The sequence below is a fragment of the Triturus cristatus genome, chromosome 3_2 (assembly GCF_964204655.1).
Source record: "Triturus cristatus chromosome 3_2, aTriCri1.1, whole genome shotgun sequence".
In the NCBI taxonomy this organism is placed as follows: Eukaryota; Metazoa; Chordata; class Amphibia; order Caudata; family Salamandridae; genus Triturus; species Triturus cristatus.
Genome location: NC_140584.1, coordinates 811,729,093 through 811,753,565, shown reverse-complemented (window position 1 = coordinate 811,753,565; position 24,473 = coordinate 811,729,093). Strand labels below are relative to the sequence as shown.

The 24,473-nt window shown below is 42.3% G+C and overlaps 1 protein-coding gene across 2 annotated transcripts in view; it reads right to left on the bottom strand.

Annotated features, from left to right (window-relative positions):
• WDR12 (WD repeat domain 12) overlaps window positions 1-24,473 on the bottom strand; it is a 252,188-nt gene that overhangs the window by 113,013 nt on the left and 114,702 nt on the right. For both annotated transcript variants that reach the window (XM_085648960.1, XM_085648959.1), the window contains exon 6: window positions 4,087-4,241. In XM_085648960.1, the coding sequence (XP_085505086.1) occupies window positions 4,087-4,241 (155 nt within the window). The remainder of the gene's footprint in view (window positions 1-4,086; window positions 4,242-24,473) is intronic.

Below are 24,473 nucleotides of genomic sequence, written 5' to 3'. Positions count from 1 at the left end.
CAGCTTGCTACCCAAAATTTAGGAAATTATTAAAACCTTGTTTTTTTTAGACAAGCACATAATTAATACACTGCATAGTCTGTATCTCACATCATTGTTTCCACTATAGCATCATGAAAGCATTCGGTGCAGATGCGCGTTTATAAATTTAGTAACATAACAGATTTAAACGCCCATGGTCTAGTTGCTTGTTTCAGTGAGTTTGAGTGCCAGATGTCAGCTGATAACTTAAGACTGTTTCTTGTCCACCATCATGATGAAGGGCTACACTTACTAAGTTTACAACAAGGAAAGTGCCTACATATAACTGGCAATAAAGAACGGCAACCGTTAGGTCTGCTGAGTGTGAACTATTTTGTCAAGATAGGCCTGTCAAGATAGGCCTGTGTAACATAGAAACAAATATGTGCCCTTTTATTTAAAAGTGTGTATTTACACATTGCCCTAATGCTACAGCAACATAAGTAATTGTGATTTGCAGTTAAGGTATCATCAGTTCACTGTTCTCCACAATGACCGCTATGATCCATCTTTGTTTGAGAAACTGTTAACTGCATACATTTACTTCATAGCAAGCAACCAGGGCAAATCAAACCACATTTGCAACATGTTTAAGGGGCTGCTTTCCTGGTGATGTGGGTAAAGGCATATTACAGTTTTTCAAAGCGTACACCATCATTCGTTGCACTATTCTGAACAGATAAATATTTTTTTCTTTTAAAGTCTCAAGTGATGAAATTAAGATGGGTTTTCTTTAGAAACAAGGACTAGGCTTCCTGTTCCTTTATGTATCTAAAATATTTATTGTAAATCTATAAATATTTTAGAGTCCCCCTTCTAAGACTTTTGAGGGTCTGGTTAGTGTGCCACATTAAGTCCTGGAGGCACTTCATTGTTGGTTCCCACCGGTCAGTCTTTGTAGTTATGTCCTTCAGAAATCTCCTCATGCAGAGATCATAACAACAGATGCCACGAGTCAAGAAAGAGAGCAATTCTGATTTGTGAATGTGTTCAGCAGGAATCGTACACATACAACTACAAAGAAATTATGGTTGTCTTTGGGGCCGTGAATCTCTGCTCATCTGATGATAATTGCGTAGATCAGCACTAAAGAAGTTAAATCACTATGATGTAACTTTTTGTTGCATAGGACGCTCACAACAGCAATACAGAAACACTGGAAGATGGGCTCTACAGAACGCCCATCCCAACAGACCTGTTACTACATAGACTTATCCGGGGGTACCATTAAAGCGGTCTCCTGCCTCTATAGAGCACTTCATGCGGATGGGTTGCACCCACTGGAGGCGTTACGTCTCCAGTGGAAAGAGGACCGGAGTACCTCGATACCGACAAAGGACTGGGACAACATACTAACTGGGATATCGCAGGTAACCAGAAACGCACGTTTTAGGCTGATAAATTAATATGTCCTCCATAAGGCCTAGCTGACTCCCGAACGCATAAGCAGATACTTTCAGGTGGAAAGAGCCGCTTGTCCCCGCTGAGGTGAAGTACAAGTGCACGTTTTACACGTTATGGACATGTTCGCCGCTGCAGGAATACAGGGAGGAAGTGACACGTATAGTGGGAAAGGTCATTGACAAGGAGATCCCTTGCTCCCCAGCTCATTGTTTACTAGGGTGGTTCCCCCACACAGCAAACAACAAAGTCACTAGTAAATTCCAGGATTTTGCTTTGGAACTAGCGAAACGTGAAAAACCAGGAACTGGAAATCCGTGAGAGACCAAAAAGTGACTACCTGGAAGGCGGAACTCCTAAAATTGGCAGAATGTGAGGGAAGAATTCTAATGAGGGAAGCAAAGAGAGGGCTGAGACACATTGACATAGCCAGGACCTAGGAGACCCTACTACACGAGCTAACACATCTGGAGACTCAGGAAGCGGAGGGGGGTGTTGATGTTTAGAGCATGACCTCACTCCATAGACACGATAATATTAATGGGACTACCTCTATAGCTGCTACTCGTTCTAAACCCCACAGACATATATTGACCCAATACTGTATAACCTTCTACACTGCAGGCTAGCCGGGGGATACATATAGGCCTACACATTATGTATACACACTTCAACGTTGCTGTGGAGAGCGGTTATAATTCTATTGTTTGTCGACTTAATTAACAGCTTGGATGATAATCGCAGTGAAAAATCCCACAGGGATTACGTCAGCAGACTAGCTCTGCACTGTTGAAATGTAACAATATTATAATAAACTCTTAATAAAATATGTTTTTTTTTTTATGATGTAACCTTGTTGACACTTCAACTGTACATGTAAGAAGATGTGATTCTGATAATGATTCAGCGCTTCATATCAGAGGAGTCTACTTTTCTAGCTGGAAATGGGTTCTATAGCTATCTGGTCTTTTACATGCTGCACCCTAGACAAAAAATTACTTGTTTTAGATCAGAGGCGATGGATTGCTTTCATCATGGTATGAAATCACTTCATTAGTGAAGGACTGTAATGCAAAGGTAGTGCATGAAATGAAGGACAATACTGGTAAGTAATCAGTTACTTAACAACCAAAGGGCATGGTAATCCCTGGAACAAAAGGCCATATTGACATTCTATACTCCAGTATAGCAGATCTTTTCATTACAATTAATCAAAGTAGAGACAATCTTTTGGGGACCCATAAGTGCAGCAAAGGTCAATCTTATAGTCAGAAACGGCCACCATTCTTTAAGGGCAGCCATCTACGATCAGATCTTAATGCAGGAGTGGTGAACGAGATACAGAAGATTGGTCGGCATACTTTACAAATCCTACAATGACACTGTTTTGAGAACTCTGAAATTCTATGGATTGTACCACCTTATAACAGCATGCAGTGGATTACATATACTTGTCATTTTTCCAAATAAGAATTAAATTTAAAAAGCATTAAACTCATTGGCTCTGGAACTAGGGGTACAAGAGGTGCTGCAGCAACCCCATGAAACTTGGAAGTTTAGATGGAGAATGAACAATATTGAGGCCCATATTTTTTTCCCTACTGGCAGCTTTTCCCACATATTCCCAATGCTTTTAATGAGGTACTGTCTTAGGCCAGCACCCCCGCTCTAAATATTGCTCCAGCACCAATGATTTAATTTAAGATCTGAAGGCTTTCTGCAAAGATTTTCTGAGAAATTCAGAGGTTCATTTGCAATAATATATAAGAATATCAGATTAAAAGAGCACTTTAGAGTTTTGAGTTCTCATTTTGAAGCAAACTAGAGAGCAAAGTATCTATTTTAAATTACAACAGTGCTTGAACATATCACGGAGTATGCTATTTATTACCCTTACTGAGTGTGTTTCAGAAACATAGCTCAGACTGGACGGTGACTTTATGGAGTTGGATTATCCAAATCATAAAGAGTATAACTTTAAAACCCTCTGCCACCTCCTACACTAAGCCTTACCTTCTCTCCAACACTGCCTAGGCAGAGTCAGATGTACAAAGGGCAATCATGGATATCCAGTTTGAGGGCAATCTGTGTCTTAGGCCCTGGGACACCATAGTTAAAACAATACCCACAATATATTCTGCCAAATAACTTGTTTGCTCGACAACACAATGAAATGTTTCCATAGTTTATATGTGGAGGCATGGAAGAGAGGTAACTAATCATGCCACGTGGAGAAAGGATTAGGCCATATACCTCGGAACGATAATTAATAATAAATTTTGGGGAAAAACAGAGGAGCACCTGCTGGTGGAAGCGTGGCATTGGTGATCACATAGATGGGGTTTGGTAGGTAATTTAGAGTGCAGGATGAGTTAATTTAAGAATGCATATTGCATTTGTCACCTAAGGAGGGGTGAACAATGGTTGTAGGGGAGAGATTAGAGTCTCCGTCACATCCTTTTCAAACAGGAGAGGAAACAAAGACAAAAGAGAACGGTTATAGTATGGGCAGCAGCAGTGCAAGATTCACAGGGTGCTACATTTTGCTACTTCAATGCCCTACAGACACTGCTTTAATATCCTTTCCAGACATCTCGTGTAGGCAACCTGGCTTAATATGCAAGCAAACAAATGGCGGGTATAAGCAATTCCCTTAGTACTCACCTTCGTTCTTGAGCCGTCCACCGCAATGGCATCTACGCTCCCGCCGTGGCCACGGCAACAGTGGAGTGCTTTTACCTTGTTTCTCTCCGCATTCCAATCCCAGAGCAGAATGGTTTGGTCCATGGAGGCTGTGAGCAACAGGCACGACAGGCTGTCTGGAGGAAAGCAAAAGAGAACATAAGACATGAGCAAATGCCAAAAACATTAATAATTCTATATTGGGTTCCTTTTCTTTGAATTCTTCATTTAGGTCTTTGATGACAGTGGTTCTTTTTAACCTCCATTTACCTTTCCTCTTCCCCACATAAACAGTATCTTTCATTGTGGTTCACCTCGTTTTAAATAGAAATAGTGGTATGTTTTGTATTTTTGCAGTTGTTAAAAAAATTAAGTGATCACTGCCTATGCTGAATGGCACAAGCAAAACAAAAGTGTACATGTGTGTGCATTACCACATACACACATGCATGTGTGATGATGCAGCAGCTTTTTTTAAAGTTAGTTGTTCCATGATGGTGGATGCCAATCATATGGGGGAAAAATGGTGCAGCCAGAAGCAAATTGCAGCTGCTGGGCCCACAAAAAGAAAAAGGCAACTGGGATGGGTGAGGGGGCAAAGGAGGAGTGGGTGGGGTTGATGCAGCTGAGGGGTAAGATGGTGGGTCTGCTGGAGCAGAGTTTTCAGTTTGAAAATTCAATGGCTTTTGAAGCTCTGGCATGTCTATTCGTTGTACTAATTTATTAATAATTAATAATTAATTATTTGTCTTGTGCAAGTGCGTTTATATTAATCAATCCGTTTGTCCTAACAAGAGAGAGTTACACGTGGGTGTGCATAAATGTGCTGTTTAAAAAATAACGTGCGTGTTTTCATGTTTAAACGTTGCTATGTGCGGTTTATTTTTGAGCACAAAATGCTTTCCGAATTAATGCTTTTCTATGTTGCAAGTGCTAGATAAATGCATACACATAAGGGTATTAGTGGGGTTAACACTGTTTAATCACTATGCTGTGGTAACGTTGTTTTTGTCTCTTTTAATTAAGATGGTCTATTGAGGCCTATGTTGGCCTAGAAAGATGGCCGATTTGTGAGCCTGGCTGTGATTTATAATATGAAAACTGTGACGAGGGAGACCCCTGCTGGAAATGGTCCTGAAGCTAACTGACCATGGTCCTTGTTTGCTGGTTTGAAAAACTTTCCATGAGGACGGCAGCAGTTTTTGGGAAGTCTCCAAGTGAAATGGAAGTGTCCTTGGCAGCCTTGGGAAACAAAGGAGCCTTAGAGAGAAGCTCTGAACTGTGGCTCGATAGCCGAGGAGAAGCAGGATTAATATGATACATGTTTTATTTTCTTGGTTCCTGTTCCGTAGTCTTCATTATGTGTACTTTTCCTGAGCGGAGATTCTCAAATGTAGCGATGTTACATCCTTTCCTTCTCGCTCTGCTCAGCAAGTCCGGCGGACATTATAGTTTTTTCTGTGTTTCCAATGTATCTTTCCATTGTTTAGAGACTATAAGAAATGTTAGCCTAGAGAGGGTTTTTGCCACTTGCCATTTTGCCTTTGCCGCGTACCGAATCTACGTTGCTGAGGATTGATGCTGAAGGGACTTCGTCTTGAGAGACATTTACCGAGAGACTTGTCCTGACCCGTTCTGACATTTAGCTAGAATAGGTAACTATGAGAAATGATTTACTCCGATTGATTTACTTTGACTAATTTTAGATAAAGCAATATAATTTTAAAACATGGTGTTGGATATTCTTTCTGGTCAATTATTGGGTTTACATTATTGATTATTGCTGTATATGTTGTATAGATTATGCTTAAGGACAGTCACAAAAACCAGGTCTTATCGACCTCGGTATAGATGCAGGGTGTTTAGGAGTTTTTCCTTCCACAGGTTTATTGCTGGTAGAGTATTTGAGCGTATTTTAGTGAAATGGGCCCTAGCGTATGATGTATGCATGTGCGTGTAACTGTGAGATTACTTTATCCGTGGTAGTGGGAATATTATACACACCCATTTCCTGGTAGCAGAGTTTGATGGTTTTTGATGATTGTCTTGATCTGATAAGATTGCTTTTATTGATTATTGGTCCATGTTGGTATATGTACTAATACTATATGTTGGAGTCGTAATGTTGAGTTATATGTAGTGCTTCTGGAACTTGGAAGCTGTAGCAGTTCCGTAGTAGGGCAGAGGGAAGTATATGCTGCTCTCGGGAAAGACGGAATTGGGGAATAACGTGTGACAATTGAAGTTGCGCGTCACATTGTCTGGGTTCGGAATCAGTGACATCGTCGTATGTTACTATTAGATATTTCTGGTATATAAGGAGTGTGTATGATAGTGAAGGTTATCTGTGAAACTCTGGTCTTAAGTCCCAGGGATCCGTAAGGATTTCCGTTAAAGCTTATCGCGGGAGGAGTAATAGGTATTTTCTGAACCTGTTTGAAGAACTGGGCAAAGAAAGCTTGCTTAGTTGGTGTATGTTATAATTCTGTAGTGGAGCAGATTGTCTGTTCTCGGGAAGCAGGATTCTGTGCGTATGTACTATATTTCTTCGTATGAATGTGCGTGAATGTTTGTACATTTAGTTGATTGTAAGACTCTTTGGACAAGTCCTAGAGGAAACAGTTAATGAATGTACGTTAAAAGGGCAGAGTAGAAGAAGTGCTACTGTGTCAATGAAAGGTTTCTTATGAAATAGACTCTCTTTTACTATTCTGTGGTTAGCGAAGCGGACAATGGAGATGTTTTTATGTTGTAACTAATAGATTTTGTAGAAATTTTGACACGAAGTCTACTGAAAAGATTTTGTAAAGGAGGGGTAGACGAGTGACAGAAGACAGGAGACAAACTGCAGCGACTGTTGACGTCAGAAAGACCGCGCTCTGATTGGATGGTAGATCAGAATAGTGCTCGCGCTGGGATTGGTGCGTTAGTGTGAGCCGCGCAAGGATTGGAAGAGCTATTTAGTGACGTAGACGTTCCAGGATTGGTGCGTTAGTGTGAGTCGCGCTGCTATTGGTTGAAAATTCGTATTGTATATTTATAATACGGAAAGAGTAGAGAGTTCTTTGTAAACGCTAAAATGTATTACCAAGAAGAGAAAAAGAAGAAAACATTTTTTGGTAAAGTTAAAAAGTGGTTTAGCAAGGATAAAGATGTTAAAACAAGAGAGGGTGAGTTGTTACCTCCACCGAAAACACCTGCATCCTTCATGGCTGCGAGACATGGGTTTCATACCTGCATATGGTTGGAGAATTGGGTTAGGTATACTAAAGAAGATGGTGTTCTAGCATTTCCAGAACATGGTTCATTTAATCTGGCCGTGTTGAGAAATTTACGGGAAAAGATGTTATGTCTTGACCCGAAGCCGAGACCTACACAGTTCGAGGCTTTAGTGGAATGGGAAGAGGAAGTACATGAGAGAGAAAAACAAAGATCTGGAGGGTACTATAGGTATATGTTTGGGAGGAGACATGATCGTGAGACTCATCATGATCGAATGAAAAGGTGGCGAGATGTTAGTATGTCAGAGGGATTATATCCGATGAGAACAGTTGAAGGAGGAGCAGAAAGGGTTCTTGAGTCAGAAATAAGAAAATATGGAGTTAATGAGTATGAGGATGAGGTCTTGAATGACATGATTTACAAAAGACCACCTCCATATAGACCAGAACCGGATAAAAGTACACCAGTTGTTTCTCCGATAAGAGATACAGTTTGTGTTAGTGAAACAGAAAATGACACACCTGAGGGAAGAAGTGATCATTACCTTGATAAGAATGCTAGACAATTAGCCAGAACTACAACAGAGTTAACAGAGAAGATTAGGGAGTTAACGAAGTATCTAGAAGCTGTTACGGTGCCTGTAACAATAGGTCCGGTTATGCCTGTGTTTGACAAACAGAGGACAGGTGAGAATGGACTGGTGATTCCATATGTTGGGAATAATCTGACAAATTCAGTTGGTCCTTCAGGAGATTCAGGCAAAAGAACAGAAAGAAATGACCTGAGACAATCAAGACATGACACATGTAGTGAAATATTGGATGCTAGTGAAGCTAGTTGTTCAGGGATGCCAATTTTAGAACCGCAAAAGAGAGTGGTTCCAGTGAGAAAAACTGCTGAAATAACGGTTGATGATTTGAATGATTGGATGAAGGTTCTACAGAAAAAGGATAAGGATTCACAAGTAATTGATGTAGCTAAGTTACGTGTAGAACTAGAAGAGCTTGTTACAGGAACAGTTCCGACAGAGATTCTGAAGAGTCATCATGATGGTGAACTAATGTTTATGTGCAAGAGTGTTACCTGGAGAGCAAGAAATACACATGACAGGCTAAGAGCAATAGCAAATGAGCAGGGAGTTGACATTGATAAAGTGAAAGCTTTACAAAGAACTTACAGGATGGATTTTACAGAGAAGGATATTGAAAATTTGAATGCTACTGGTAGAACAGGACAGATTAAGGAAATGGTAGCATTATTGCGAAGATGGGGTGATGTGGAAAAATGGAAGGATAGGTGGTACAAGAAAAGAGATGAGGCTGAAGATAGAACAACTTATTCAGCATTTCCAGTGAGAGAAAAGGAGAAACCAGTGGATAATTATCCTATGAGAGAAATACCTGGAGGAGGATATGTACATGTTCCATGGACCAGACAGGATATTTTATCATTTACGAATGATTTCCCTCGATTGAGAGAAAAGCCCGTCGAGTGGTATAGGCAGGTAGATAGGTTTGTGAAATTGTCAAAAGTGCTGTGGGTTGACCTGAATAGTCTGTTTGATATAATTGTTCCAGCAGACTTGTGGACTGAGTGTAAAATAGTTGTGAGTTGGCCTACTGAGGAATATCCAAGAGACCCAAGAACAGGGGCACCAGATCCAGAGGTAATGAGGAAGTATGATCAGGTGATGGTATACCTGAAGAGTAAAGTACCTGCAAAAGAGACAGACTGGGTAAAGATAGATCGAACACAACAGGAAGCGAAAGAATCAGTTCATGCTTTTTACGAGAGGCTGATACTGGCATTTAAACAATTCAGTGGAGATGAACACCTGGGTGACAAAGATTTGAGTCACTTTGTATACAGATTTGTATATGGCCTTAGACCTGAAATTGGTGAGAGAATTCGTGAGCACACAGTGGATTGGCAGAGTAAGAAAGTAGATGAGATCCTGAGGCATGCAAAATACTTCAGTGATGAGATTGAAGCAAAACAAAGAAAGCTGAAAGAGAAAGCAATGTGGGCACAAGTGAAAGTTGCGGAGAGACAGGAAGCACAGTTAGTGGAACAAGCAAATAATCCAGGAAATAATGCAGGGAATAGACCTAGATATGCAGGGAAAGGAAAAGGAAGTCTTGAGGAGGCGAAGAAAAAGTTTCCTTGTCACAACTGTGGCCAATTGGGGCATTGGAGATCGGAGTGTCCTAATCCACCATTAGTAAGTAATGAAAACAAATCCTTAAATCAACAGGTGCAGAACCAGAACGAAGGAAATAATCAACAGCAGCAACAACAGAAAGTTGTGAGACAGCAGAGTCAAGAGCCAAAACCGCCCTTGCCGCAGAATAGAGGGTTACAAAAGTATAATCAGGATTCTACAATGATGAGCAGGTAAACAAACCAAGACGTTCTAACAAAGTACAACAGTACTTGTTAAAGAGTGAAGGGAGTGAGTCTGAGGGTGATTATTGACTGTGCCGAGGAGAGGAAGAAGAGTGCATACTTGGTGCAACTCTAGAAATAGACCAGGCAGGACCATTTGTGGATGGGAAAATAAATGAGGAGAGTGTTACTTTTTTGGTAGACACAGGTGCGACAAGATCAACTGTCAGGTCAACAGATGTTAGAAATCTTCCTCTCTCGGATGAAGCAATCCAAGTAGTTGGTGTAGCCAATACGCAAATCAAAACACGTCTTACTGAACCTGTAAGAGTACAGATAGGGAAATTTTCAGACATGCACAGATTCATTGTCTGTGACACGAGTCTAGTGAACCTATTGGGTAGGGACTTGTTGTGCAAAATGAACTGCACAATTTTTTGTACACCGGATGGAATAGCCTTTGAGACACCAGATGAAGATGTTTTGTACCGAGTGACTCTAGAAAATAGAGAAAGTGAGTTAATTGGTGCATTTGCTGTGTTTAATCCGGAGGATTTGCCTCGAGAGCTGAGAGACACAGTGAAAAGGACAATTTGGGATTTTACTGGAGAGGATGTGGGATTGATGAATAATGTAGATCCAGTGAAAATTGCAGTAAAAGAGGGAATTACATATCCTAACATTCCTCAATACAAGATGACACCAGAAATAATTGAAGGGATAACTCCTATAATTGAGAAAATGATTCAGCAAGGAGTCCTGAGAGAACTACTGAGTAGTCCGTGTAATTCACCGATAATGGGACTAAAAAAGCCCAATTGGAAATTTAGGATCGTACAGGACTTGAGAAAAGTTAATCAAATTGTGGTGGCATGTTGTCCTATTGTGCCAAATCCATCAGTGATCCTGTATCAAATTCCACATGATGCTGAGTGGTATACAGTGATTGATTTGTGTCATGCGTTCTTTTCAATTCCATTGCATCAGGATAGCCAGCTGATTTTTGCATTTAGGTTTGGCCAGCGTATCTTAGCATGGTGTCGAATCCCACAGGGGTATACGGAGAGTCCTTCGATATTCAATCAGTTATTGAAGAAATCGTTGGAAAGTTTGATCATGCCCGAGAGTTCAGTGCTAGTGCAGTATATTGATGACCTATTGGTGGCATCAAAGACACGTGAAGCTTGTGAAGTAGATACCATAGCTTTACTGAATCATCTGGCAGATGGAGGGTTAAAGGTATCTCCAGCCAAATTGCAATTTTGCAAGAAAGAGGTGCATTATCTTGGACACAATATTGAAAAAGGTCTGAGAAAAGTGACTGTTGACAGGATCAGAATAATCAGAGAAATGAAAGCTCCAAAAACCCAGAGAGAAGTGAGAATGTTCCTGGGTATGGTGGGTTATTGTCGTCAGTGGATAATTAATTTTTCCTTGATAGCAAAGCCACTGATTAAACTGACAAAAAGTGAAATGACAGATCCATTGGATCTAGATGCAGAACAAATGGCAGCATTTGAAGAGCTCCAAAGTAAAATGTGTGAGGCTCCAGCTTTGGGTATGCCGGACTATGAAAAAGAATTTGAGCTGTACTGCAGTGAAAGAAATGGATGTGCACTTTCAGTGTTAATTCAGAAGCATGGATTACTGAGAAGGCCTATTGCGTACTTCTCATCGACACTTGACCCTGTAGCTGTGGGTTTACCAGGTTGTCTGAAATCTGTGGCTGCAACATGCAGGAGTCTGGAACAGAGTGAGGGAATCATAATGGGATATCCTGTTCGTACCTCACAATGTGGCAATACTTTTGACAAGAAGCAGAACTCAGTACATGTCACATAGTCGATTGACTAAATATGAAAAAGTGATTCTGGGAGCATCAAATGTGACTCTCGAGAGATGTGTGAATGTGAATCCGGCGACACTTTTGCCAGATATTGAAAATGTGGGTGTGAAGATGGAAGATGATCATGATTGTTTGGATGTGCTTGAGTACTGTACAAAACCAAGACCAGACATAAGGGATTTACCCTTGAATGAGAGTGATCATGTGTTGTTTGTGGATGGATCATGCTTGAGAAATGATGATGGTGTGCTATGTGCAGCATATGCGGTATGCAAAGTTTCACAGGTCATGGAAGCATCACCATTGAAAGGAGTGAAGTCTGCGCAAGTTGCTGAATTGATAGCATTGACAAAAGCTTGCGAAATTGGGAAAGATTTGAGGACGACTGTATTGACTGATAGTCAGTATGGATTTGGAGTGGTGCATGATTTTGGCCAACTTTGGCTACAAAGAGGTTTCTTGACATCGAGTGGAACTCCGATAAAGAATGCTGAAATGATTGGTAAATTGCTTGAGGCGATACAGCTGCCTAAGGAGTTAGCAGTTGTAAAATGTGCTGCCCATGGACTAGGGGAGGATTTTATAACGGTCGGAAACCGTTATGCAAACGATGTTGCGCAATACTGTGCCAAAACAAATCAATCCATCAACAGGGACAGAGAAGGGGAAATGTCTTTTCTCTCTGTGATGTTTACTAATGTCTTAGAAACCTGGGATGAAGTGAAACAGTTGCAAGATGAGGCAGGAGAGGAAGAAAAAAAAGATTGGATTAAGGCAGGATGTGCTCCAAGAGAAACAGACCATGTATGGGTCTACAGAGATGGCAGACCAGTAATGCCCAACTCCATCTTGTCGTCAATGGCAAGGATGTATCATGGCCAGGGACATTTGGGGAGGGACGCGATGGTTAGGTCGTTCAAGCAAACCTGGTACAATGCAAAGTTCAGGACAATTGCAGAAAGCATCTGTCAGAGGTGTTTAGTTTGTCAGCAATTTAACACTGGGAAAAAGACAGTGGTGAGTCTGGGAACAATAGGCAGAGAAGGAGGTCCTTTTACAAGAATGCAGATTGATTTCATTGAAATGCCCCAAGTAAACAGACTGAGGTATGTTCTAGTGGTAGTCTGTTTGTTTTCAAGGTGGGTGGAAGCTTACCCGACTAGAAGAAATGATGGATTAACAGTGGCAAAGTTACTGTTAAGGGAGTTGATTCCTAGGTACGGGTTTCCAGTAACAGTTGAGTCTGATAGAGGTGGACACTTTCAAAATGAGCTTATGGGTTTGATTTGTGAAGCATTGAAAATACAGCAGAAGCTACATTGTGCATACCGACCAGAGGCTTCTGGTGTGGTTGAGCAGATTAATGGCACAATCAAGAATAGGATTGGAAAAATGTGCTTAGCCACTGGCATGAAATGGCCAGATGTTTTACCTCTAGTTCTGATGACTATGAGATCTACTCCAGATAGAACTACTGGTTTGAGTCCGCACGAGATAATCATGGGACGTGCAATGCGCCATGCATTCGTGCCTGTCAATAAATTGGTGACAATAACTGATGACATGATTTTGGATTACTGTAAAGGCCTGGCTGACGCAGTTCATTCTGTGTTTCACCAGGTTGGAGAAGAAGCTACCACACTTGAGAAGAAGCAAGCCCATGATCTGAGTCCAGGAGACTGGGTGAGGATAAAGGTACACAGAAGAAGAAATTGCTTGATTCCAAGGTGGGGAAGGCCGAGACAAGTTATTCTGACTACGACGACTGCAGTAAAGTGTGCTGGAGTGAAGCACTGGGTACATGCAAGTCATACTCTGAGAGTTCCAAACCCAAAAGAAGGGACTGGTAAAGAGTATTTTGAAGAGTCAGATTCCAGCGATGATGAAGATACAGAATCAGTGGGGAAAGAAGTAGGAAGAGCTTCGAATGAACCACTGCGAGTATCAGAGAAGAGATCAGATTCTGTAAAAGAGCCTGAAGTTTCAAACAGCAGTGAAGGAAAAAGAAAAGAAAAGAGAAATCACACAGAGACTACTCCTGAATCAGAAGAGGAGGAGATTGAAAAACCACTTGAGATTATACTTGAAGAAGTAGGGTCAGAAGAAGATAGAGAGGGACAGATTGCGGAAGACCCCCGAGGAGGTGTAGGGAACATTCTTGATGAGCCAGGTGAAGGGACAAGTAGACAGCAAGAAGATTGCGTGTCGGAGACCCGAGGAGGGACAGGAGTAGGGAAGTCTCAAAGAGTGGTGAAAAAATCTGTGGAAAAGAAGAAAGCTGCTGGAAAACGGAAACAAGAGGCACTTGAAACAGATGATGAGGATGAACAAACAGAGGGTCGAGTTCTGAGAAAGAGAACTTGGATTGGAGAAAGAAGTAATAAAGAAATAAAGCCAAAAAAGGTGTTAAGAGGAGATCGTTGGCCTAACAACAGAGTTAAGAGGCTGAGATACAAAATAATAAGAGCAAGTACATCGAAAGCTGAACAAGTGAATGAAGTTTCGAGTCAAAGTTCAAAAGCTGAAGAAGAAGAATCAAAGGAGTCAAACGAACCAGTGGAAATAAAAAGAGTAAGAAGACCCAACCAAAAGTACAGATCACCGGAATGGTCTTATGTGGCACTGTCTGAAGGAGGAAAAGAAGAAACAGTGACTCGAGATAATCCGGAAGAGATCTTGAGAGAAGTGGTTGAGGAAGATACTGGTGAAATTCTGAAAGTACTCTTGACTGACATTGGGGAAGAGTCGGGTACTGAGGATTTTGATGTTGGAGATTTAATACAATTTGATGTTGAAGAAATTGGAGTGAAGAATGACAAGTATCCAAACTGAATAAAGGAAGGATTCACTTGGATTAAGTGAACGGAAGGATCATTTGGAAAATTGAAAGCTGAAGAATTGCTGAAGAATTGAAAAAGTTCAAACAGTAGTGGAGTAGTAGAGGCTAAACTAAAGTAGTAAAATGGCTAACATAGGGGATAATAGAAATAGATGTGCCTTCTTTAAGAGGTGGTGTAGGATGTGCTGCTGCTGTACTGGATTATTAATGCTTCTATGGGGTGTTTTAGTTTTATTAGTTACTTTTAAAGTAGAGTTTGGAACGCATACAGAGAATGTGACAAATGTAGAGAAGAATTCGCAAAAAGTAGTTCCAATTAGAATTAGTAATACTTACATACACAAAGATAGGTCAATTAATAATTTTTCTAGTAATGTTTTTTCAAAACTGTTATATGAATATGTGAAAACAATGGAAGTAAGGGATTGCTACGTCTGTATGCAATTACCTGCATCCGTTTCAGAGGGTGTTACTTATCATCATTTACCAGCTACATATGGTATTTCCTGTAGTATTTTAAGTAGTGTTTTTTATTTGTTAGGGAAAGTAGATTATAAGATGTCTAACAGAGATAGTATTTTTGGGCACTTGCCAATGAACAAAGAGCTGAATCCAGCTAAAGAAGCTAACACTTTTGGTGAGATTTTTATTGAAGAAAAAGGATTAACATTAGATTACATTTTTAAGAATAATTTAACTTGCAGTTTGAAAGGAGAGGAGAAAGCTTTCCTGGATATGGTAGAAGAAAGGAGATTGAACATGCATGAGAAAGCAGGAAAATATAAAGTGAGTGAGACAATTTGGGACATTGAGATGGGAAAAGAGTTGAAGAATGGGGCTAGTCCAACTTTAGCTCTAGATGCACCACAGAAGGGTAAACTTTGTATTACAAGAAGGAAATCCCAATATGATACATATTTTGTCGGGACTAGTGAGTGCCATGATACATACTTCATTGCAACAGGTTGGGGTTTCAGAGGTGGAGAAGATGCAATTTTTCCAGGAGTATATTATGTTTGTGGGAATAAGGCTTATTACAAGTTGCCTGACCATTGGTATGGCACGTGTTATGTGGGCCTAATTTTTCCAAAGATTTTTCATATAGATAAAATAACAGATGTAGAACATATTAACTTACTAATGCGTTTTAAGAGAGAAACTTGGTCTGAAATAGTGGGTGATATTTTTGGGGTTTTGATTCCAGCAGTGGGAATTTCTTTGAATGCTTATGGAATTCGGAAACTGTCCACAGTGGTTGATCGGTTATCGACAAATACCGCTGGAGGGTTTCTTTTGGTGAATACGGAATTAAGTGCCGTACGTGCCATGTCTATGCAAAATCGACTTGCCCTTGATATTCTATTGGCCAAGGAGGGTGGAGTCTGTGGAATGCTGAAAGTTCAACATTGTTGCACTTACATTCCAGACGAAAGTAAAGACCTGAAGGTCTATATCAAAAATATTACTGATTTGCATGAAGAATTAGTACCACTTGAAGCTGAGAGTTTGTGGACTAAAATAGCTAATAAAATGATAGCTGTTAAGGATTTTATTGCAAAAATAGGTAGTACTATTATAGGTAGAATATTGTTTCCCTTAACTTGTATAATTGTTGCTTTATTGATAATAAGATTGGTGTGTGTGTGTTGTAAAAACAGGGGAGGGAGGAAGAAATTGAATAAAGAAAAGAAAAATAAGAGGTTGAAGAGAGAACCTCAAGAAATTGAATTAGAAGAATTGAGGGAGAGTGTTTACTTGGAGACAAAAAGGGATGATGAAAGAGTGACTGGTGTGTAATGTTGTGTAAGGGGAAAAGACATTTCCGATTTCTCCTAAAATGGGACTAAATTTTCACTAATTTTTTTTTTGGGTTTATTTGGTGATAAAATCACCAAAGGGGGGATTGCTGGAGCAGAGTTTTCAGTTTGAAAATTCAATGGCTTTTGAAGCTCTGGCATGTCTATTCGTTGTACTAATTTATTAATAATTAATAATTAATTATTTGTCTTGTGCAAGTGCGTTTATATTAATCAATCCGTTTGTCCTAACAAGAGAGAGTTACACGTGGGTGTGCATAAATGTGCTGTTTAAAAAATAACGTGCGTGTTTTCATGTTTAAACGTTGCTATGTGCTGTTTATTTTTGAGCACAAAATGCTTTCCGAATTAATGCTTTTCTATGTTGCAAGTGCTAGATAAATGCATACACATAAGGGTATTAGTGGGGTTAACACTGTTTAATCACTATGCTGTGGTAACGTTGTTTTTGTCTCTTTTAATTAAGATTGTCTATTGAGGCCTATGTTGGCCTAGAAAGATGGCCGATTTGTGAGCCTGGCTGTGATTTATAATATGAAAACTGTGACGAGGGAGACCCCTGCTGGAAATGGTCCTGAAGCTAACTGACCATGGTCCTTGTTTGCTGGTTTGAAAAACTTTCCATGAGGACAGCAGCAGTTTTTGGGAAGTCTCCAAGTGAAATGGAAGTGTCCTTGGCAGCCTTGGGAAACAAAGGAGCCTTAGAGAGAAGCTCTGAACTGTGGCTCGATAGCCAAGGAGAAGCAGGATTAATATGATACATGTTTTATTTTCTTGGTTCCTGTTCCGTAGTCTTCATTATGTGTACTTTTCTTGAGCGGAGATTCTCAAATGTAGCGATGTTACATCCTTTCCTTCTCGCTCTGCTCAGCAAGTCCGGCGGACATTATAGTTTTTTCTGTGTTTCCAATGTATCTTTCCATTGTTTAGAGACTATAAGAAATGTTAGCCTAGAGAGGGTTTTTGCCACTTGCCATTTTGCCTTTGCCGCGTACCGAATCTACGTTGCTGAGGATTGATGCTGAAGGGACTTCGTCTTGAGAGACATTTACCGAGAGACTTGTCCTGACCCGTTCTGACATTTAGCTAGAATAGGTAACTATGAGAAATGATTTACTCTGATTGATTTACTTTGACTAATTTTAGATAAAGCAATATAATTTTAAAACATGGTGTTGGATATTCTTTCTCGTCAATTATTGGGTTTACATTATTGATTATTGCTGTATATGTTGTATAGATTATGCTTAAGGACAGTCACAAAAACCAGGTCTTATCGACCTCGGTATAGATGCAGGGCGTTTAGGAGTTTTTCCTTCCACAGGTTTATTGCTGGTAGAGTATTTGAGCGTATGTTAGTGAAATGGGCCCTAGCGTATGATGTATGCATGTGCGTGTAACTGTGAGATTACTTTATCCGTGGTAGTGGGAATATTATACACACCCTGATCTCTATCAGGTCCAGAAGAGGAACAGACACAGGAGAAGGGGTTCCAAACTTTTTTTTAAACTACTGGAAAAAGAGAGGTGAGGAAGTAATGGTGTAGCTGTGGGTTGGAAGCAACTTTGAAACCAGGGGGACTTGCGGGGAAAAGAAGCACACACGGAAGTGAGCATAAAAACTGATGCTCTCCCATGGAATGCTAAAAGATAAATAAACAAGCATTGGCATAGCCAACAGGTCTCGCCTTTGTGACCTTATAGGTGTTTAGCCATGCAACACATTATCCTGGGTGCTGTGTCGCCAGGGATTGAAGACCTCTACGGTTACTACACACTGGGTTATGCAGTCTAATTTTCTAAAGAGCCATAGGTGCAAAACCCCTGGGACAAAAGTAATAATAGTAATAGGTCTCCTCATATGATTTATCAGTCACAAATCAGCTTTAAATATATTTTGGAAATTCAACCAATTTTCTCCAAATATGAGAGCTCATGAGTTCTGAAAATGCACACACTTTTGTCTAGAATACACAATGTTGGTATACATATGTTAATTTTAAGAAAAAAAGGTGCTATTTAGAAGGCTGGGGGTGCACACAGGAGAGCTACTTACAAGTAGCTGGAGAACTAACAGTAGCTCACGAGCTACTCGTTGAAGAAGTCTGCAGTAGACACTCTGATCTGTCTAGGAGTTTAAAAACAATTCATAGTAAAAAAGCGAACATGGACTCCTGTACCAACAAAACTGACGGATAATTTGACTCTGGCGCGTAGGCTTCGGCCGACGGCGCAGCACAAATACCATATAGATGAAATGAATAAAACTACGGCCTAAATTACTTGGCTTAAGACTGGGAAAACAACAGTACTTAAACACCAAAAACATGTGGGTCAAAAACAAAAGCATATCTGTCCCCTCAGATCTAAAGCAGTACAATCGAGGTTTTTGTTCATGTCTTGTGCATATCTTAACCCAATCCATATGTAGTACAAGCAATACGAGTAAACAACAACCACCTCCAAAATAACAAAGAAAGCTGACTGAATTATTGAGTCGTAACTTGGGACACCGATCAGTTAAAAACCTATGTAAACTCGAGTTATTCGAGGCCATTTTCCTCGGAAAAGCAAAGCCTCTGTCATTTTCTAGCAATTATAGACTCCTTTACAGATCTAGGTGTGGATTTGCCTTAAGTACAATGGTCAGGTTATATTTCGCCAAACGTGTAGATAGATGTGCACCACGCTGCCGTGGAGGAACGCGTGTAAACACAGATCATTCTATAGCAAATGGTCAAGGGGCTGAGACTTGGAAATCTCTACTATCAGAAAATAAACTATTGGCAAACATGATACCTTCGGGATATATTACATTTTCAACCAGGACACCTGCCGCTGTTCAGCCAGTTCAAGGCCTATGAGAAATTGCGGGACAGCATTCCTTACTAATATAGTGCTTTACATTCACTGCATTAATTTATTGATTAGTTCTGCCATTGTAGACCACGGAAAATATAATAATATCAAAAAAGCATAAACGTCCACCGGAGCCCTAAGGTACCGCTGTTTTCTTTTACTGCTACCTCCCAAACACTGGAATTTTATGCACAAGATGCGCACCTATCTACGGAACACCTGTGAATCCAACCTAATATTTGTTGTCCATTAGTGATTTTTAACAATTGCTATGTCAGTAATTTCAGCTCTTCCGGGTTGCATGACAGCCAATCCTATGACTGAAAACATTCTGATAGCTGTATGGGATTGGGCAGGATAGGTAGTGGTCTGGGATTGGAGCCTCTGCGGAACCTTAGCCAACCCTAGTCCCTGCTTAATATTCTAAAATGCTGCGAGAGGGGCTAGAATTGAATGAGAACGTGGGTGGCGAGAAAATTATTATTCTGTGCCTTTAACAAAATAATAAACAATGATTTAAGCGGCCCCAGGCATAAAGATGAAGCGATGCTTCAGTGAAGGTATGAGGTGGGGCAAGGGTGGTGGAGGGAGGAATTGCTAACAATGGCGAGATGGTGGATAACAACAGGTGGCAGATAAACACCCGGAGCCTCGTGATGTGAAAAGGTTCCCGCGCTCACCTCGGCCTTAGAAAAGGCCCCGACGTGTTTACCAGACAGGCCCTGAAAGGAACAAAGGCCAGGCGGGCCTTTCACCGGCCTCGGGTAGGTACCCATTCACAGCAGGCCTGCAGGCTGTCGGCCTTACTTCAATGGGGGCTGTCGAGCTCCGAGAGTCAGGCACCGGTGTGCGTGTGTGTGCTGTGGGATCAGGCTCTGTTGTCTCGGAGGAAAGCACTTTACAAGCGCGGCCGCAAAAAAATCAGATGGCCCTGCGCGCACGGACGCGAAACCAAAACAAGACAAGAGCAGTGCGCGCACACTGCAAAGAAAGTGAGGTATGCAGCTGGCACCCAGCCGCGCTGCTGGTCGCTCCTGATCTCCCTAGGCCAGGGGAGAGATAAGGCGGGACATGCACCCGCCTTTGGCCAATTGTGTGCTGTCTTTCTTAGAAAGACACACGCAAAGGCCAATAGCGTGTGAGCAAAAAAAAAAAAAGCACACGCACGAGTGTGTGGTCCGAGTTGAAAGTCCTTACTAAAAGCCTCGCAGAGCAGCGCATGCGCGCGGACTCAGGCGAGACCTAAAAACTTGTCTGCTGAACTCAAGCAGTGGAAGAACACAAGTCCTCTAATCACATAGGGCAAGATGTACAAAGCGCTTCTGAGGTTGCAAACCCTGCGAGAATTCACTTGGTTTGCAACCGCAAAGGGCCATTTCTAATGAACGAATCCCATTTTATGAGTTTGAAAAATGTTTCCAGCTCGTCGTATATTACGTTCTGAAGCCCAGACGGAATTTGGAAAGGGCACGATAGGGATGTTTATAGCAAAGTGGGGTTTGGCATTTAATGCATCAAATGCTTGCAACTGCAATTCTGGTCACAAACAAATTGACTGCATTGCAGGGGGTCTATAATTCATTAGGCAGATCACAGCTTGCAGCCAACTACAGGGGCTGCAAACTGCGACCTTTCTAATGAATATTAGCCCCTGCAATATGCTTTTTGTGAACCACCTAATAACACATAGGTCAGTTTGCTAAATTTGATTACATTTGCGCTTGCTGCCTTTGTATAAAAGTCACTTTTTTTTTGCATTTGTTTTTTCTGTTAATAATCCCATGTCACATCCTGATGTTTTCCCAAATATGGCTTATTAAGCCAGGAAGGTTCTACGGGGAGGGGGAGTTTTAGGAGAGAGGAAAGAAACGCTGGGTGGGGAGCATAGTGGGAAAAAATACAATAAAAATGTGTCCTCAGGGGAGGAGCCAAGATGGCGACCGGAGCAGACGCTTGAGCGCCCGGCTCCGTCGGCCCGTGGCCGCGGACTACTATCCTGATGCACATCCTCGCCGAATTTCGAGGTGCAACGTATGCGAAGGCGCGCTGACCGCGCTGCCGCTTTCCCGGAGTCTCAGCCCGCCCGGATGCCCGAGTTGTGGGTGCTTTTGTCCTCTGCACTAAACCCCTGCGCCATTATGGCCTTTGCCGGCCCCCTGGAAGCTCCGCAGTTACCGGACCAGCTAGCGCTAACCTGAGCCCCGCGGTCCCGATTTCACCTCGCACCACGGATCGTTGCCGGATGAGCCCGGGGAGAGACGGCCGGACACCTTCTGCACCCTGTGCCTGACGGGCTGGAGCTGTGGGGTGGGCCCCGGTGCGGCGGGTCTCCTGCCCCGCTCTGAGGACCGCGCTGTGGAAGGCTGCTGACCCCCTTCACCTATTGCCTAGCCAGCGGCAAAGAGAACCTGCGAGAAGAGAAGCGACTGTCGGCCTTCCCTGCTGCGGCGTAGACCTGAGGGGAATTGACTCCTTGCCACGACTTCCCCCCTGGCCTTTGCAACGTACAGCGGCAAAACATGGCGTTGAGTGCCTGCTCGCGGCTGGGGGGTGATACTCCGGTCTCGCCCGCTGCCCACTTTGCCCTACCTCTTCCGGACATCAGCTCCACAGTGCCGTCCCGGATTGCTGCCGATGTGGGGGCCCGGCTTCCGCTGACATGCGGCTCCGTTCTGGCTGTCCTGCGGGACTTTCAGCTACAAATGTGCGCTGGCCTGCAGGCGCTGAGTGAGCGGTTTGACCCCATACTGTCGGCTGCGGGTCGTGAGCGCTTTGTTTGTCATCCACAGGGCGTGGGTCTCCCGGTGCTTTTGTCCTCTCGTGGGGACACAACGGCGGTGTATGATTGTGCTACACTGGTGCCTTCATCCAGCGTTCCCGGCACCCGGGGCCCACCGCTCTCCACCTCAACGGCGGATACTTTGTCCCCCTGGTCATGGCTGCCTGCTTCATTGTTGCCTGCCTCACCGCGTCCGCAAGAGTATCCTGCTGAGCGACACCCAACGGCTTCGAGGAACCGTCCGCGGTGGCCTACTGCTTCCTTTTTGTGGAACTCCTGTTCTTTACCTGCCAGGTTTGGATTTTATGTGGTGCAAAGAGGGACCTCAATAGATGGTCGGCGGCCATTTCGTGATCCTACTTCACCATCTTCTCACAAGCGGCCATCTTGTCTTTGTCTGCTCGGGACACGGGGCCTTCATGTAGGGGCTGGTTTAATCCCAAGCCCGCGATCGGGCCAGGGTTAGATTGCCTTCTATCGCCAGGGTTCATGGACGGGCTGGCCTGGGACTGGAACTGTATGTATGTTTTGTGCGCACTCGTCGCGACTTGTCTTCCTTAGCTTAAATTGTGGTGACATGGTATCTTCGCATGCAGTTTTTTGGCGTAGTGGGCCCTCAGTTTATGGAGGCCATAGCTGGCTGATGGTTTGGGGCGCTCTGGTGTCCCGTGGGCTCCTCCCCACCTTCTTTTCTGTTTTCTTAATCTCTTTACTCTATTCCTACTTTCTCTCTTGTCTATATTTCGGGTTCATTGGGCGACAGGCACTATGCCGGGGGGGGGGGTAGGCCGTAGCCTCCGCATTGGTGTAGGGTGGGGGGGTAATACTCTGTTCTTAATTAGTTCTATGGGCCTTTTTCTTTTATGTCTCTGTGCTCTACTTGCCTCGATTCGGGGTCCGGGTGTGGGGTGGATCGAGTGGGGGCGGCTCTGGAGGGGTGCGTAATTGCTTATGTGACTATCCTGTTGTATCTCTGCACCGCCTCACTGCTTGAGATTTTATTTCCATTGCTGTTTTTAATGATGTTGCTGCTCTCCCGTGTGGTGAAGCTATCTTGCGGACTCGAATCTCCTTTGTTCTTATCCTTCACTAACCCTTTTTTCCCTGATAAAATTATCTTAAAAACTTAAAATTAACCTTCACTTCTCCTTCCCCGGGTGTCAAAGATATCTCCAGTATGTAACTCATAACTCGTTGCTAATCTTGACCGTTGACGCACGGGGGAAGTAATGTGGGTATCAGTGCTTTACTGTATCGTGGCCGGCCTGACGGTTGTAGGCCCGTATTTGTTCTTTTAAGATGCACGAATAAAGGTTTTTTAAAAAAAAAAAAAAAAAAAAAAAAAAATGTGTCCTCAGATAGACTGATTTCAGAGAAAAGAGTGTGGCTGGCATACGCAAGACAGGTGGAACTCTGTTTCAGGAATGGGAATAGCCATTAATAAAGTATACATTTTATCCTGGATTGTTATTGGACTCTGTGTATGGAATAGAAGGGCCAGAATATATTTCAATATCTGAGGGTGTCGACAGCGCAGGTAATAATTCTGCAGGAAGAACACCTGACGAAAGTTGAGACTTTGGAGACTTTTGGGTCTCAGAAATGGGTATGTATGTTCAGATCAAACCTGTCACACAAAACGAGTGGTTATTCTGATAAAAAAGCAGGTGGTGATTTCACTTAAGGATTGTAAATTGGAAAAGAGGAGTAGATGGGTTATGGTAACATTAAGGCTAGCTGATAACTTACACTTTGGTATGATATTACAGCCCGAATGCGTATAATGTAAAACTCCTGCAACATCTGTGCCTAGAACTTGTAGGAAATCCTCACCCATTAATAACGTCTGATGATTTGAACACTGTGTTGGATAATTTATCGAATAGGTCAGGTAACAGTAGGTCTAAAGTACGTACTAAAATGCAATAACATATAAAGAGTTTCATGAGACAGTTAGGCGTGTGTGACATTTGGAGAGTAAGGGCTGGCACAGAGCGAGGGTATACATACCATAATAAGAAATATAAGCATTCACCCAGAATAGGCTACTTTCTGGTGGAACAGGCTATTCAGGAATGAATTCTGGGAGTAAGACATCTAACAGCCCATTTGTTGGACCATGCCGCAGTGATGTTAGATCTGAAGTCTCAGTCAGGTCAAACTAGAAAAGGGTGGACTCTTAACCGTGCTTTATTAGTGGACCAGGGGGTGGTAGGTAGATTAAGAGGGAAAGCGGCAGAGTTTCTGGAGACCAATACCGGTTCAACACCACTGCATATAGTATGGGATGCATTCAAGGCTTTCATGAGATGTGCATTGATCAGTATTTCTGTGTAGAAAAATAGAATTAAAAAAGGTAGTGGTGGAGTTAGAATAGGAGATCGCTCTCCTAGAAAGGAATATCTGGGAGAACCAGCAGAGGAGCCTAGAGAGTAAATTTCAAGATTGGAAGCTCAGGTTAGATGCTGTTTTTGAATCCAGAGTAAGAGCTAGAGGGGAGGTGAGCATTTCAAATATAGTGAAAATGTGGGGAAGTTTCTAGCTTTGAAGACTAAGGTGGACTTGGCGAGGAGTGAGATCAAACGTAGGGTTACAGGGAAACTTCTAACGAAGATTCTGGAG